The 15,175-nt window shown below is 47.2% G+C and overlaps 1 protein-coding gene across 1 annotated transcript in view; it reads left to right on the forward strand.

The window, feature by feature from the left end:
* Positions 1-15,175, forward strand: part of FRAS1 (Fraser extracellular matrix complex subunit 1) — a 109,201-nt gene that overhangs the window by 76,765 nt on the left and 17,261 nt on the right. Inside the window, exons 29-46 of the mRNA XM_066318472.1 lie at positions 544-697; positions 2,488-2,666; positions 3,977-4,093; positions 5,891-6,005; positions 6,383-6,520; positions 6,710-6,742; positions 7,364-7,495; positions 7,747-7,872; positions 8,252-8,499; positions 9,671-9,819; positions 10,054-10,216; positions 11,411-11,546; positions 11,855-12,051; positions 12,395-12,548; positions 12,943-13,206; positions 13,323-13,511; positions 13,919-14,038; positions 14,459-14,638. Coding sequence (XP_066174569.1) covers positions 544-697; positions 2,488-2,666; positions 3,977-4,093; positions 5,891-6,005; positions 6,383-6,520; positions 6,710-6,742; positions 7,364-7,495; positions 7,747-7,872; positions 8,252-8,499; positions 9,671-9,819; positions 10,054-10,216; positions 11,411-11,546; positions 11,855-12,051; positions 12,395-12,548; positions 12,943-13,206; positions 13,323-13,511; positions 13,919-14,038; positions 14,459-14,638 — 2,794 coding nt within the window. The remainder of the gene's footprint in view (positions 1-543; positions 698-2,487; positions 2,667-3,976; positions 4,094-5,890; positions 6,006-6,382; positions 6,521-6,709; positions 6,743-7,363; positions 7,496-7,746; positions 7,873-8,251; positions 8,500-9,670; positions 9,820-10,053; positions 10,217-11,410; positions 11,547-11,854; positions 12,052-12,394; positions 12,549-12,942; positions 13,207-13,322; positions 13,512-13,918; positions 14,039-14,458; positions 14,639-15,175) is intronic.

Raw genomic sequence — 15,175 nt, forward strand, 5'->3', positions numbered from 1 at the left:
GAAGAGGTCACGGGGATTTTGGTGACACTTTGTTGGATTTTGGTCCAACAAAGCAAATTAGAGCCAAAAAGGGCATGATATAATCCTTAATGCCAGAGTAGTGTTACTGGAATAAATGGAAACTGTAGTGAAACTATTACTGCAATCCAGTGCTGACATCCACATTTCAGGAAGCTTAAACTAATACTGATTAAATGTTCATTTGAAAAAAAAAAAAAAAAAGCCACAGGTATTGTTTGAAGGTTAGGAAACCCACTGAGTAACTGAAGACTTGGGTGGATGCTCAGGGAGAATGAGGATGGTAGTAAAAGACAGAATTATGAAGGGAGACTTGGGTCAGGAAGGTTTAGGGTCAGCAGCAGAAAATTAGGAATTAGAGACAAGGTCACAAGCATTTCTTTAAGCAGACAACCAGGGTGGAATGCATAAGAAATCCCAGAATAATCTCCTTGACCCTTTCTTTTCCCTTGCAAGTCTGTTTCCATCAGCTCAGCATTGCTCACATTGCAGTCAGCCTTTTCCTGCTGTCCCCCTTGCCTGCAGAGTGACAGGAGCCCCCGGCTGGTGACCAATTCCCTGGTCTGGGTGCCCCAGGGAGGCATGCTTCAGATCTCCAAGACAATCCTGCACGCCGAGCTGCCTGGTGCCCGGGACTCTGACATCACCTACACTATCACCGAGGGCCAGCCCAGACATGGTAAATCCCTTGGGAGTTCTGCTGCCAAGAGCAGCACCTTCCCCTGTGTTCTGTGCACAACCAGAAGCCTTTGGGGGAATATTTCCTTAGAATAGTAGGCTGGGTGAGTGCTGCTAACCTCATCTTTTCCCACTTCTGACAGCCACGCAAAGTAACAAAGCACTTTTGGCATTCCTGATCATCTGTGGTGTTTCTCCAGTGTTGGTGGAATCCTGGTGTATTTACATACCTGAGAGAGCTTAATCTTACTGCCAAAAGATAATTCTCCACAGTGAATGTCTGGTTTGAGGAGCACAGAGTAGTATCTACCCTCTAGAAACTGCTGAGCAAAAGTTGGCCTTGAAGAATTCCCTCGATTCTATGATGTTTGATTTAATTTGTCCCAGAGGAAGGGGTTGCCAATTGAAACAGGAATTGGGGATGTTTGGATCTGCTGATAATTCTTGTTCCCAAATTCCTTTTGGGAGGCTCTTAGCTCAGCTCTCAGAGCACTGACTTTCACCAGCAGCCCCATGATCAGGGAGGATCTTCTGGGCACAGGCCAAGGGGGAGTGTGGAAGGTTCTGGGATTTGTGACTGAGCTACAAATGGAGAAAAACAGGATGAAAAAGAGGTGTCATGTGGAGGAAAATGAAATGTGGAAAGAAAAGAAAAATGTTCTTTTCTTACTCAGCATCACTATTTTCTTCACAAAACCCAAGTCTTTGAATAACATATTTTGCACTTCTAAGAAATGATACCACATTTAATTTGCTCATCTGGGAAAATCAGAAGATTCCTCTAGCAACATCCATGCTTTTTTTTTTTTTTTTTTTTTTTTTTTTTTTTTTTTTTTTTTTTTTTGCTGTGAGGACAGGCTGGTTTCCATAACAGCTGCCAGCACCTGATGGAAACAGAGATAATGAGAGTTTTGCAGTTTAGAAGAGAAATAATTAATTTGTATTCCCCCTTTAGTTTTTTGCAGATGAAGGTCTGTCATCTCATTTTTAATAAGCATTTACAGGAAAACAGGAATTTTTCCCTGAGGAGCTTGTCTCCTGCTGCCTAACCCTAACTAAAATTTATAATCCTGTGTTTGTATCACCATAATTATTGCTGCTGTGATTAACTGCAGCAATATAAACAGGTTTTTAGCTGCAGGTGAGGAAGAAGCAGCAGAAACCAAGGATCTCTAAAATTCTGTCTAAAATGCCGTTTTGCAGAAAGGGAGGGGAAAAATAAGAGAGGGAAATGTGGAAAATTGGTCCTGAATCCAGGACAGCTTATCTGCCCTACTTAGTCTGTGACTAATGGGAAAGATATTCATACCTATAGAAAATACAGAATTTGATTTTTAAAATTTTAGGGGAATTCCCTTGAGCAAAACTATAAGATCTGGAATGTAAATTAGAGTGCTGATAAAGGAATTTTAGTCCAGAGTTTGATGATTGAATGGAAGTGTGAGAATGCATCTTGCTGAATTACTTTTTTCTGTTGCTCCAACTTTTCAAGGGTGGTTTGGAGAAATGAAATGGGAGCGCTTATGATAAATGTTTCACATAACAGAGTGATTAATTATCAATCAGCAGAATTATCAACCTGTTTAATGGAATTAATTAACAAGATTTCCCAGTGTCACCGGGATGTCTCAATGTCTGCTGATGGCTTTTGGGAACTCTGCTGCTACTTCTGTCACTTAACAGTGCATGGAAAAAAGCTCCGCCTGGGTGGGCATTTGGGTTGGCTTCTCCTTAGTTGGTGCAAAGGCACCTCATGCTCCTTGTGTTGAAGTTCCTCTTTGCTCTTCCCAGGGGAAGTGGTACTGCTGGTCCCAATGCCAGCAGACGGCCCAGCAGGCTCCTGGCAGCTTTTACCTGATGGCAGAGCAGCCTCACCCACCACCTCCTTCACCCAGCAGGACATCAGCGATGGCATCGTGTGGTACAGGCACTCTGGAGCTGAAGTGGAGAGTGACTCCTTCCAGTTCCAGGTAGTCCTCACCGTGTCCCTAAAAATACCACATGGCAGTTTTCCACTGAGGTGACTCCATTTGTGTCTTGTGAGTCCCAGTTTTAACAATAACACAGATATGTGTGTAAATACATGCTGGCAAATACATCACCCTCTCATAAAACCTATAATATTTGCACCAAGTGAAAAACGTTCCAGGTGCCTTTTTAAAAATGATGTGTTTTGCAAGCCCCGGAGCCACACAACCCTTGGTTTCTAAGCTAATAATTTAATTTTGACTTCAGAGCCCTTCATCTAGCAAATGGACCAAAAGGTAGAAGCACTCCCCAGCAGCTGGGAAAGTAAAATAAATCCCCACTCCCCACAGGTTTAAGAGCCATAAAATTCCTCAGAAAGGTCCTTGCTGTTTGCTGGGATGGTTTCACAGCCTCCCCTAACTAAGCCTACGTGAGCACTGGCTCGCAGTGTTTGTTACATCTGGTTTACAAGGCAGAAGCAATTACTGTAGCACCGGAGAGGCAATTAAGGTAATTTCTAAAGTAATTAACATAAGTGATAATGAGGAATTTGTGAGCATCAGTGTTGAACAAGCTAATCTTTGGCTTAATTGCCACATTCCTCTTACAGACTATGCATTTTGCATGAGTTGAGTGTTTGGGTTTGGTATCTCTGAGCAGTAGCAATAACTGTGCGGAGAGCTTAGAAAGGGAGCTGGGAATTCCTGGTCACATCAGGAGACCATGGCACCCCTGTCCAAGCCTTAAACTTTGGGTTGGGACATTTCAGGGCCAAGATGTTGTTTTCATTGGTTTTAGGGCAGAGCAGGTGAAGCACACGGCTAAAATTACATCATTTGTTTCATCAGAACTTAGATTTTTATGATTTTTTTTTAAAGTTAAGCTTCATGATGTCCATTCCCACTCAAAAAGTGCTCTGTGGAGTTCCAGAGCACACTGCCATCCCTACTGAAAGATAAAGCCATAACTGAGACTATCAAAGAAGGGAGCTGTATTTCTTTGGGTGCTTATTTCACCCCAGGATTGGTGGGAACATTTGCAGGCTCACCTCTTGGGAATGGTTCTGGTACTCTGAGTTTTTACCAATTTAATATAATTTGCTTTATATGACATTGCTGCAGGCTTGCAATTAGGAGTTAGATGCCCTTGACTTAATTTTTTTGTGCTAGAGTGCAAAATACAATTTATGAGTCTGTGAAACACAAGTGCAGCCCATCTCAGAAGCTGCTAGGATCACAGGACCCACTGCCAAGGGAGAGTCTGAAACTGGTCTAGAAATCACTTATTGATTCACATGATCTTTCCTTCCCAGGTGTCCAGCTCTGGCAGTCCTCAAAGCAGCTTGGAAAGCCACATGTTCAACGTTGCTGTTCTGCCCCAGACACCCAAAGCCCCTCAGCTTTCCCTCGGCTCCTCTTTGCACATGGCTGTAAGTGGGCACCACACAGGTCGCTGGAGTAGGAATAGGGGGAAAACGGATTAGAAGAGTAACTGGGAGGGAGGAGCGCAGAAAATACCCATGGAAAGTTGAAGTATTAAAAGTGAGGAATGTACAGACTGGAAAGGAGATGGAGGAAAGAGATGCAAAATAACATTTTATTGAATTCTTACCCTTTCCTGAGAAGCCAGGAAGAATGGCAAGAGAGAAAAACTGTGGGTTAGACGGTAATGAATGGGTTTTGCCAGAAGTTCCACTGTAAACTTGATCCAAACTGTGGCTCTGGGAATGACCATTTGGATGAGAATGGTCTCTCCAAGGTGGCTCCTTCCCCAACTGTGTTGATTGGAAAGATGATCATGGAGTTTAAAGTCTGTTTTGTGGGCTTTCAGACTGTGGTGCAAGCCTTCCCTGTGTATCCCCATCAGGTGTGGGTGAAGTCCAGCCTCTACATCTTCTGTTCTGCGTGCCAGGCATGGGGCCAGGAAAGGCAAAGGAATCTGGGAGAGGCATTATTGGAAAGTGCATGGCACAACAGCCTTGTAAAGGTTTAAAATAGTGGTGACCTTTCCTGGGTGATAATGAAACATGGTCAGACTGCTACTTGGAGCCATTTATCTTCCCGCTCCTGACATTTTGTTGTTGTCATTATTGACAAAATTGATGGCAGAGATGTCTGGCAGAGCCACGCAGCACTGGGTTTTATAGCTAATTACTCCCCACAAAATTCAGTAGGGCCATAAAACACTTTTTACCTCACCACCTGCAAGTCCCACCTTTGGGAAAGACAAATAGGCCTTGGAGGCAGCAAGGAAGAAACATAACCTTAAATCTTTCCGTCAAAAAATTGCACTTCCCTGCCCCAATGTGATAGAGTTCTGTTCATTCGTCTTCAGACTCCTTCAGAATGAGACTTCTAAAGCTGAGAGAAAAGCACAATACTTTGAGTCTTCCCATCCCTCTAGTATTGACTTTGACTTGTGCTGCTGAGAAAGGTCAAGGGAAGTTTGATGACTCTTTTGTTAAACTGGACACAACACCTGTATTGGTTTTTCTTCAATCAGGTTAACCTGCGTCCCCCATATTGGTAGCCTTTCACATTCCAAAGCAGATGATTGAAGTGCCCATATCCTTAATTTAGCTTGTTCTCTCCCTGTTTTGCTCAAGATTATGAAATGAGCTGTGTGCTTTTCATACCCAGCTGAGCTGTTTAATTTGGCGTCTTCTCAGAGCTGTTAATTCTGCAGGATTAAGGTTCATGAACATGTGGAAATTAACTGGTTTTGGGCACTTAAGTCTCTTCAAGTAGCACTGTAATTCTCTTAATGCCCCACCTGCCTTTAGTTCATGATAATCTTGTTATAGAAGGATCAGAGCAATTTTAGACAGGTTTAAAACAAAAGAGTTTCTCTATATTCCAATGGAAAGGGCTGGGTTGTTTTCAGGATTTCTTCTAAAAGAGAATCCAATCCAGCTACATCAGACTATATGAGAAAACTGCATAGGCAATGAATTACATGTTCATCCAGGGAGTTCTTGATCAAACTAGGTTTTCCTTTCTCTCTTTTTAATTGCTGTAGGCCAAAAGAAAAACCTGGCCACCTGTGAGTATGGAGGTTGTGCATCTGCAGGGGACAGGGGTTCAGTTGTAGGTTTAAGAGCTGGGCCTTTACATTCAAAGACTGTTTTATATTTAAGTAGAGCAAAGCAAATTCCCTTTCAATGCATTTTGGGTGAATCTTCCTATGTCTCTGGCCTTGATGCTCATGGTCTGATGTGTTTATTGAGGTGCTGGAGGACCGTGTGACAGTGATTGAGCCTCATCACCTCTCCTTTGTAGACCCGGAGATTCCTAGTGAGAAAATCCTGTACAATGTGACTATGCCTCTCCTTCCTGGGCAAGGCAAGTAAACCTGTTGCTGTTGCATTAATTGCCCTTTTTATGAGCACATCTCCTCCTTCCCTCGGAGTATCATTCTGTGGAGGCACCTATTAATCCATTTGGCCTCTTTCCTTAGCTTTTAAACCCCTGGTTCCTTAACCCCATTTCTTTGGCTTCTTTAGGACTGTGCTGCAAAACTCAGACACTTTTTGCTACTGTCTGAATAATATTGAAGGTTGTGTCCCATGGCTTTCTGCATCCCATCCACGAGGCAGTTGCATCCATGTGACTGTTTCTGCAACTGGTACAAAGAAGTACCCAGGGAAAGGAAAGGAAGCTGTGGGACCAGATGGAGTAATTAACCCTTCCTGGTAATGCTGGTGTCTCTGCATCCATAGGTACCGTGGAGCACAGGGACAGGCCTCTGTCCCCAGTCAGGTACTTCACCCAGGCTGACATAAACCACGGCAAGATCGCTTATCGTCCACCGACCGCCGCTCCTCACCTCAGGGAGATCATGGCATTCTCCTTCGCAGGTGAGCATCTCAGTGCTCCTTGCAGGGCTGGGACAGGCAGCTGGAATGCTGCTATCCCTCCTTGCTGAGGAAATACTCCTGCCCAGTTCAATGTCAGCACATGCTTTCTCCAAAATCCTCCAAATCCACATCAGCGTGTGCTCTCCTGTCCTGACCGCAAATACCCTGTGCTTGTGTTTGTCCCACCAGGTCTCCCAGAGTCCGTGAGCTTCCGATTCACAGGTATGTGAACCACTTGCTCTTTCCTGGCCAAAGCAATTTTTATCCTTCTTTTGCCCTTCCCATAGCCTGGTACTCCTTGGCCTTTGTTCTGCTGCAGGCACACCTGTGGGCACTCAGTAGGAATTTCTGGAAATGCACATGTGTGGGGAATGTTAATTCACCTGGCTCCCAGCAATGTTTTACAGAAGCTGAGCTGTAGCTTGCTAGAGACATCTTTTTCAGTGGCTGCCTGGAATCAGTCCTAAAAGCCTGATTCATTCCTGTTGTCCTCCCAGCATGAGCAGAGTTTTATGCTCTTTTTTTAATACAGCGTGGAGACATTTCTGCAATTAAATTGCCACAGATAAGCTGCTTGCCTGTTTAACACATATCTCTGTTTCTGTGTGTTTTCTGGCTTCACCAGCAAGGAGCAGTCCATGTTCTGAGTCAGAGGCAGAGAGAAATTATCTTGGCCTGTGTGAAGTGTGTGTGTATGTCCACAGACAAAATTGCATCCTGGAAAGGTGGGAGAGGAGTCAGGGATGTGGGATGGTGATTTTTGTACAGACAGGTGAACTTCTCAGATGACGGGTCCCTGCAAACCCATCCCTGCACTCAGGCATGGTTTCTGTCTGTGTCTAGTGTCTGGTGAGGAGCATACGACCCCAGAGATGGTGTTTGTCATCCACCTGCTCTCCGCTGAGCAGCAGCCTCCGGTCTTCCAGATCGCAGCTCCGTTCCTGGAGGTCAGCCAGGGGGGCAGAGCCACCATCGGTGAGTGGGGTGCATGGGGCAGGGTGGGGGGCTCAGCTCACTGCCAGGGGGCCCAGGTTCACTTGAGAGCCACTCTATCAGACAATTCCCTAATACAGCCCAAGCATCATCAGGAGACAAAGTGTTTCCATGAAACTCCCGGCTCTTGGGCTAGGGCAGCTCCAGAATTATTTACTTTTCTTGTACTGACTGAATTACGGGGTTTTTTGTGGCTCCATTCACACAAGCTATGCTCTCTTTCCCTGGCACAGGGATCCAGTTGGCTGTGAGTGACACAGATACAGCTCCTGAGGGTCTTTTCTTTGAGCTAGTGAAACCTCCCCATCATGGCATTGTGCTCAAGTACAGCGCAGATGTGCAGGAGCTCATGAGAGCAGGTGAGTGGAGTATGAGTTTCCCTCAGTGCAGGAAAGGGGCCAGCCTGGCTGGTTTAAGTGAGCAGGAAGAGACAGATGCCCCTAGCAGATAAGGATGCATCCATACGGAAGCCTCATCTAGCTGTGAGCTCATGAAGCAGCTGGGAAGAAAAGGAGGGTTGCTGCCCTCCTTGAGAATCACAAGGAGTTGCTGTGTCCCTGGAACTGGGAAGGTCACAGATTTTCCTCTGCCCTGCCAGCTCCTTACTAAATGTCCTCATAACTCACAGCCCTGGCAGGATGGGATTAAATGCTAGCTTAGCTCTTGATTAATGTTGTTTGGGTTGGACTCCTGCACTGAACGGAGCCTTTCTGACTCGTGTGTCTCCTCCTTGGGAAGGCGACACCTTCACCTACGAGGACGTCACTCGGAACGCTCTGCAGTACGTGCACGATGGCTCGGCAGCAGCAGAGGACAGCATGGAAATCTCTGTCACCGATGGTGTCACCACAGTCACCACGGTGCTGAGGGTGGACGTGTCCCAGCTGGACACCCACGGCCCGCAGCTGGCCCCGGGCTGCTCACTGGCCGTCACCGTGGCCAGCAAAAGCTCGGTGACCCTCTCCCGACAGCACCTCGCTTACACGGTGGGTTTTCATCTGTTTCCAAACCCAGGGAATGCTGCCAAGCCCCCCTCTCCTTATCCCCATCACACCTCTCTGCTGTCAGTGTGGATTCTATGTAGACAGCTCAAGTTTTGACTGCTGCCAAAAAGGGGATAACAGGCTCTTTCATCCCACAGGGATTTAAGGTTATCCCTATTTGACTGTAACAGAGGTGAACTGCCATGCTAAACATGAGAATCTAGTTAATCCCAGATTTTTCTATCTAACAGACTTGCTAATAAAGCACCTGGATTTGCTAAGTGTTAATTCCTTGAAAATTTCAGGCCCCTCACCCACCTTCCAAAAGTGCCTCGTTCTTTTTCTGGGCGGATTGGAAGGGGGAAGGATTAAACAAACCCAAGATGCTGCAGAGCTTGGGAGCTTGAGTTGGTCCCAGGGCTGTGCAAGGGGTTATCCTGTTGGTGACATTCCCAAGAAAGCTCTGTACTCCTTGCAGATGATTTAGCGACCTCCTGAGGGAGAAGAGATCGCAGTACAGGTATGAGGCTGGAGAGACCTGAGCTGAGATAGGCTGGCTGTCAGAGACATGATTGGGATTTTTTTTTTTTTTCCAAGGGATCAGTCTGGATACAAGTCTGGAATCTGTCCTGTCCTCATCTTAAGGAGGAAGGCTGACAAGGGAGCTGCTCAGGTTTAATCTGAGTAAGAAGACAGCTGGGGAAAGGAGGATTTCACTCCTGACCCATATGCTCAGGATGTGTTGATTTCTTATTTTTAAAGCACCTAGCAAAACTCTTCTAAGAAAGGTGACATCTGAGTTGTGATACCATAGTGTGGTTGTACTTGATGTGGTTGAAAAGAGACAAAATCAGCTTTTAGTTCAGTGTGAAGTACTTTGAAAATGAAAATACCAGGTTTATATCTGGGAGGCTGTGTTAATGTGATACAAGGACATAGAGAAAGCCTTTCTGAGCTGAGAGAAATGAAAACACATTTTATGGTATATTTTGAAAATGTCAACCCTCTTGACTCTCTTCTCATCAGTAGAAGAGTTTCATTTAATATTCATCTGTGGATATGACCCAGCTAGGCAGCTATCATTCCCCATTTTTATTCATCCTTCCATTTTTAGCGGAACAAAGCAATGGCTGATTTTGTACTGTGTTGAGCTGGTTTGTTTCTTCATGCTTAGGACAACAATTCTCCTGACTCAGAGATCAGAATCCAGTTGATATCTCTGCCAGCCTATGGAACCCTCCTAAGGATGTCAGGCTCCCACAATGAAGAGCTTTCCAAGGTTTATAATTTCACCATGGAAGACATCAACAGCCACAGGATCAGGTAGCAAAGAGCTATTTTCCTTCAAGCCATACCAGTTAAAAGCTCAGTGGGTTTTTTCCCCAGAGATTTCTGGGCCACTTAAAAGAATTCTGGGAATGAAGGAAGAATTCTGGGAAGAATTCTGGGAGTGAAGGAGGGTTGGGAACTGAGACACCACCTCTAACTGCAGGGATGGGAATGCATCTGCCCAGGGGTCAGTGAGACTCCCTGACTCCCTGTGTCCTGATTCCACAGCTACTCCACCACGTTTGAGACCAGCAATCAGCCCATTACTGACATCTTCCACTTCTCTGTCCTGGATGCTGACAACAACCATCTGGACAGGCAGATGTTCACCATCACCATCACTTCTGCCCCAGCACCGCCTGCCATCATTGTCTTCGCTGACCACGTCACTGTGAGTGGTTGCCCAGGGGACAGGGACAAGAATGGCTTAGATGGAGCAAGTGAACAGTTCTCCTGGACTGGGGGGAAATCATTTCATAAAACGTAGTGTTACTTGTGCCATGCACCGGGGGAGCAAATCACTTGGAGGCCAGAGGAGGCTGACAGTCCATCTGCATTCCTGAACCTCATCTGTTTATATCTTCTAAGCAGGAGCTGCTTGTCCCTAGGGTGTCTTCTTGATATCAGTGAAGCAAGTCATATTTATCCCTACTCAATATTTCATCTCTAATTTCACCAGAATGTGTGTAAGAGATGAGCAGAAGACAAGTCTGAAGACACCTGGTGCTTTGGAGTGACCCAGAGCGTTTCACACACATTATCAAAGCCTTTGGAAGTCATCTCCTGTTGCAGCAGCCCTCTTATTAGAGGATAAAAATGAGCTGAGGCACAGACTCGTGTTAAACACAGCATGAAAAGGGTCCTGGTTTATTCTTCTTCACAGCTTAGTCATTTTTACTCCAACCATTCACTGACTCTAGCTGCAGCAAGCTCCTACTGTGGGTTTCCCTTGCATCCTCTGACTGCTGGTTATTTCCTGCTAAACCATGACTGCAGGTATGAGTTTGCAGACTCTGAATGCAGGGTTTCACCCAGCTAGGCTGTGGCTGCAGGTTCCAACAACAGGCTCTAACTGCAGACCCAGACTGACCTCACTACAGTGATTCTGTCTGCCCAGGATCCTGCCTCATGATTCTCTCTCTCATGTTCCTCAAGGTTTATTCTCCATGATGATCCTCCCCTTAAGAGCTAACCCCTCTTTTATCTCAGTCATCCTTATTGGATATAGCTGTTACTTATCAGGGGTGAGGTCACCTTTATTCCCTTCTACAATCTCCCTCCTTTCCAGCTTTGCATTCCCCCTCCCTTGCCTTCAAAAGGCTCTCCACAAGAAGAAATGAAGGTCTTGCCTTCGGAGAGGTCACCGTGACTCTGCCAGTTTCCTTCCTGCCGTGATAAAGAACTCACAGGCTCCTCTTGGAGGCCCGACAGGTTTTGTTCTTCCCATCCCACCTCACTTCCCTGCTGAATTCCTGATTAACAGACCTTGGGAAGGATGGGACAGCACTCCAGGACCCGGACAAACCTATTCCATGGAGACAGCCTCCTTCAGTAAGGATTTGTGTTGTCTGCTGTCACTTTCCAGGTGGATGAGGGAGGCAGGGTCCAGCTGCTGGCTCTTCACCACTTCGCTGCTGATTATGATACTGCTGCCAAGGAGGACCTGAGGGTCACTGTGGTCACTCTGCCTGTGTATGGCTACATCAAGAACACCAGGACAGGTAAACTGCTTGGCTCTCCCTTCTTCCTCCTGGCTGGTTTGTGCTCCTAACAGGATCACATCTTTCATATCCCATGGAGGGGATGGCTTCTGCTGCATCTAAAACTTCAGCTTCTCCGGGGCCCACTCTAACACAGCAGATGTTGCTTCCCTCAAAGGCCACAAGATGTGGGAAGCCAAGCTGTAGAAAGGAACATCCCTCCTTCTGCACCCTTCATGATGTGCTGTTCTCTCCCTCATCCTGCTGTGTTTTCATTGAGTTTATCAGCCACTTGAGCATCCTTTCACCAGTGATATTCTGGTTTGCAGGCGAGAGCTTTGGCCCGCAGACTGAGTCTGCAGGAACTACAGATGCATCCTTTTCCCTTCAAGATGTTCTGGAGAACAGCATTTACTACTTCCAGAGCGTCCATGAAAGCATTGAGCCCACAAGTGATGTTTTCAGCTTCTATGTGAGTGATGGCTTCAGCCAGTCAGAGGTGCAGAGCATCAACATCACAATCCAGGTATGCTGGCTGCCAGAGCCCTCTCCTTTCACACAAACGCTTTCCAAGGGCAAGCTTTACTCCTTCCTTTTAAGTATGTGGGAAGGCGATTAAAGGGAGATTCTTTCCCCTAGCACAGGCACATAATTTACCTGTGATGCCCAAGGACAGTCGTGCATTGTAGCCTCTTCTCCGGGGCTTATTGCTCTGGTGTCTCCTCCCTCTTGGGAGCAGCCATGATGCTGGAGAGATTTGGAGAGACTGGTGATGCCAGCACCACTACTGTAATTTGGGGCTTGTGTTTCATTCGGGTAGGCCTTTCCCTGTGTTCATTTTCCCTTTTGTGGCTGCTATCTTTGTGCAGCGGCAGAACGACGAGCCCCCGAAGATGGTGCTGGAGCCTGTCCGGGTGCAGGAGGGCTCAGCTGTGGTTGTTACCAATGCCTCGCTCAGCCTGCACGACTTGGACACCCAGAGCAGTGAGCTGGTCATCGTGGTGAGCCAAAGTCCTGAGCACGGTATGTCCTGACAGGACAGGGGGTGAGGACGGGGCGTCTTCTGCGTCGGTTTCTGTCTGTCCATCTTCACTGTGTGCATATGTAAGAGCTCCTGCTGTGAGAGGGGAGCCTGACATGTGAGATAAAGAACAAATTAAACATGTATTGGTTAATTATCCAATACGATTTGGACCAGAGTTGTGCTTGAGGACAGCCCTGTCCTTGGAGTTGTGCCTCAGTCCCTGCTGGAGAGCAGAAGGGGGCAGTGCATGGTGTGTTTCCCTGGGCAGTTCCCAGCTGTGTTCCCCCAGTCCCTGCAGCAGGAGGCATCTCCCCGCAGTGCCCAGGCCAGGCAGGGTGTCAGGTGAAGGCTCTGTCCCCAGCAGGCTGTGTTGATCCTGGTGTTGTTTTCCAGGCCAGCTTCGCAAAAGACAGAGCACGGCGCAGGCCCTGGAGCAGGGACAAGTGCTGTCCAGGGGCTCCTCCTTCACCTACCAGGACGTTCTGGACGAGCTGATCGTTTACACTCGGAGCGGAGCCGCAGCACAGACAGATGAGTTTGGCTTCTCTCTCACGGATGGGCTCTACACACAGGCGGGGAGGCTGGAATTCTCCATGGAGCTGCCGAGGAAGCAGCTGCCCACGGTAGCTGTCAGCAGGGACCTGCAGCTCCCAGCTGGTACGGGGACAGGGATGGGAGTGGCATTGCTTGGTGTTGCTGGATGGTCCAGCCTAAGCCAGTCGCTTTGCTGGGCAGGCTGAAGCTGATTGTGGGTTTGCTTTCTCCTGCTGCAGGCTCTGCAGCTCGGCTCACGGCTCAGCACCTGAAAGTAACAGCTGGTCATTCAGGGGACACGGCCATCAGGTTTGTCCTGAGGAAGGACCCCAGCAGGGGACAGCTGCAGCTGACCGCAGCTGATAGTCCAATCGAGATCTCTGCCAAAGGACCCCTGAAAAGTTTCACCCAGGCTGATATAAACAAAGGTGAGAGTGCTGGATCTTAGGTATAAACCAAGGCTGGTTTAGGTGGTCGTGTGAGGAGCAGGGAGTTGGACCTGATGATCCTTATGGGTCCCTTACAGTTTGAGATATTGCATGACTCTGTGATCTTTATGAGAGGGAAACAATGAGCTGAAGTAGGGAAGGGAGAGGGAAAGAAGTAAGTGCAGGTTGTTAAGTTAGAGCAGAACCACGTATCATTAAATATATGTTTTAAAAAAGTGTCTCTCAGCAGGAAAAAAATAATGAAGAGAGAAAGTAATGAAACTCAAATCCAGGAGCTCTATCAAGCCCCAGGTGCCTCAGCTGATGATGCCAGCCTGCTTCCAAACTAAGAATTAAATGCTGCAGCCTGTAATAAAGCATCTCTTTTCTGCTGTCCCTCTCTCCAGGCCACGTGGTGTACAGCCACAGGAAAGGGGATCCTGGTGGAAACTTCCCCTTCACCTTTGATGTGATGGATGCAGATGGCAACAAACTGATGGACCAGGTTTTTTACATCCATGTAATAGGTAAAAAGTAGTGCTGGAATTATGTTTTCTTTTCTGCAGAGCTCAGGCCTGCTCACAGATTCCCATCCCACGTGCACTGCAAGGCAAAATGTAATTCTTGAGATGCGCTTTTGATGCGCTGTCAATTCAAAGGCCTTTGAAGTGAGGGGCAAGGGGAGATTTTGCAGATGTCAGGGTTAATTCTTTGACTTCTGACAAACTCATTGAAAAGGTAGAAAAATTCTCCTAAATATCTTCATGCTGTTTAGATTGTCTCTAAGACATTATAACATTACCATCCCTGATTAATGGCAAGGCCCAAAGTTCCTGTTTTGGAATTTTCAAAATGTTTGTGTGTGTGTTGTCTTTTGCTCGAGCACAAGTACCCAAGGGAAGGAGTGCGACTGTCTCCTAACTCAGCTTTGTGTTTAACCCTTCCAGAGGACAGATTTCCTCCCTCCATCATCATTAACAAGGGACTGGTGTTGGATGAGAACTCGGCAAAGACAATCTCGACCCTCCAGCTCTCGGCTGCTGACCAGGACAGTGAGGCCTCCCAGCTCCAGTACAAGGTCACCCGGCAGCCACAGCTGGGGCATCTGGAGCACGTGGCCTCCCCAGGTGAGCAGGGAGGTGTTGGGCCCTCGGAGCAGCAAAACACTGGAGGCTTTGAGCCTTAAACATTCACTGCAGGAAAAATGTGCCCAGAGGCGGTGGCACAGGATTCTGATTCCTGTTAGAAATCAAAGGGCCATTAGCCCAGAGGGTTAGGGAATAAGGTGAGTGGAGGCAGAGCAGCCCAATAATCCCAGCTGAGGATTTATTCAGCCTCTGGGCCAGTTTATGGCCCTAGTGCTGCTTCTGCATGACAGGAAAACCTTTGACCTTTGCTATGAACAGCACAGTGCCCCAAAGGATCCATGCCCTCAGAAATGTCCTCAGAAACAGCCCATCTTGGTGAGCAGACAACTTGCTTTCTGGCCCCCTCTTGGCCAGTCTGTCCCTTGATCCCTAAAACCCAGCCTCTTTCCCTAGCTGTGCTTTGGAGGGAAGAAAGGAACACTGCCCACCGAGTTTAACAGGAAGCGATGCTGGGATGAGATGGCTGTGCTGGATAATAAACTCTGGTTGTTCAGGGAAGGGGGTTGGTTACTTTTG

This window comes from Sylvia atricapilla, chromosome 4 (genome assembly GCF_009819655.1).
Source record: "Sylvia atricapilla isolate bSylAtr1 chromosome 4, bSylAtr1.pri, whole genome shotgun sequence".
NCBI classification, from domain to species: domain Eukaryota; kingdom Metazoa; phylum Chordata; class Aves; order Passeriformes; family Sylviidae; genus Sylvia; species Sylvia atricapilla.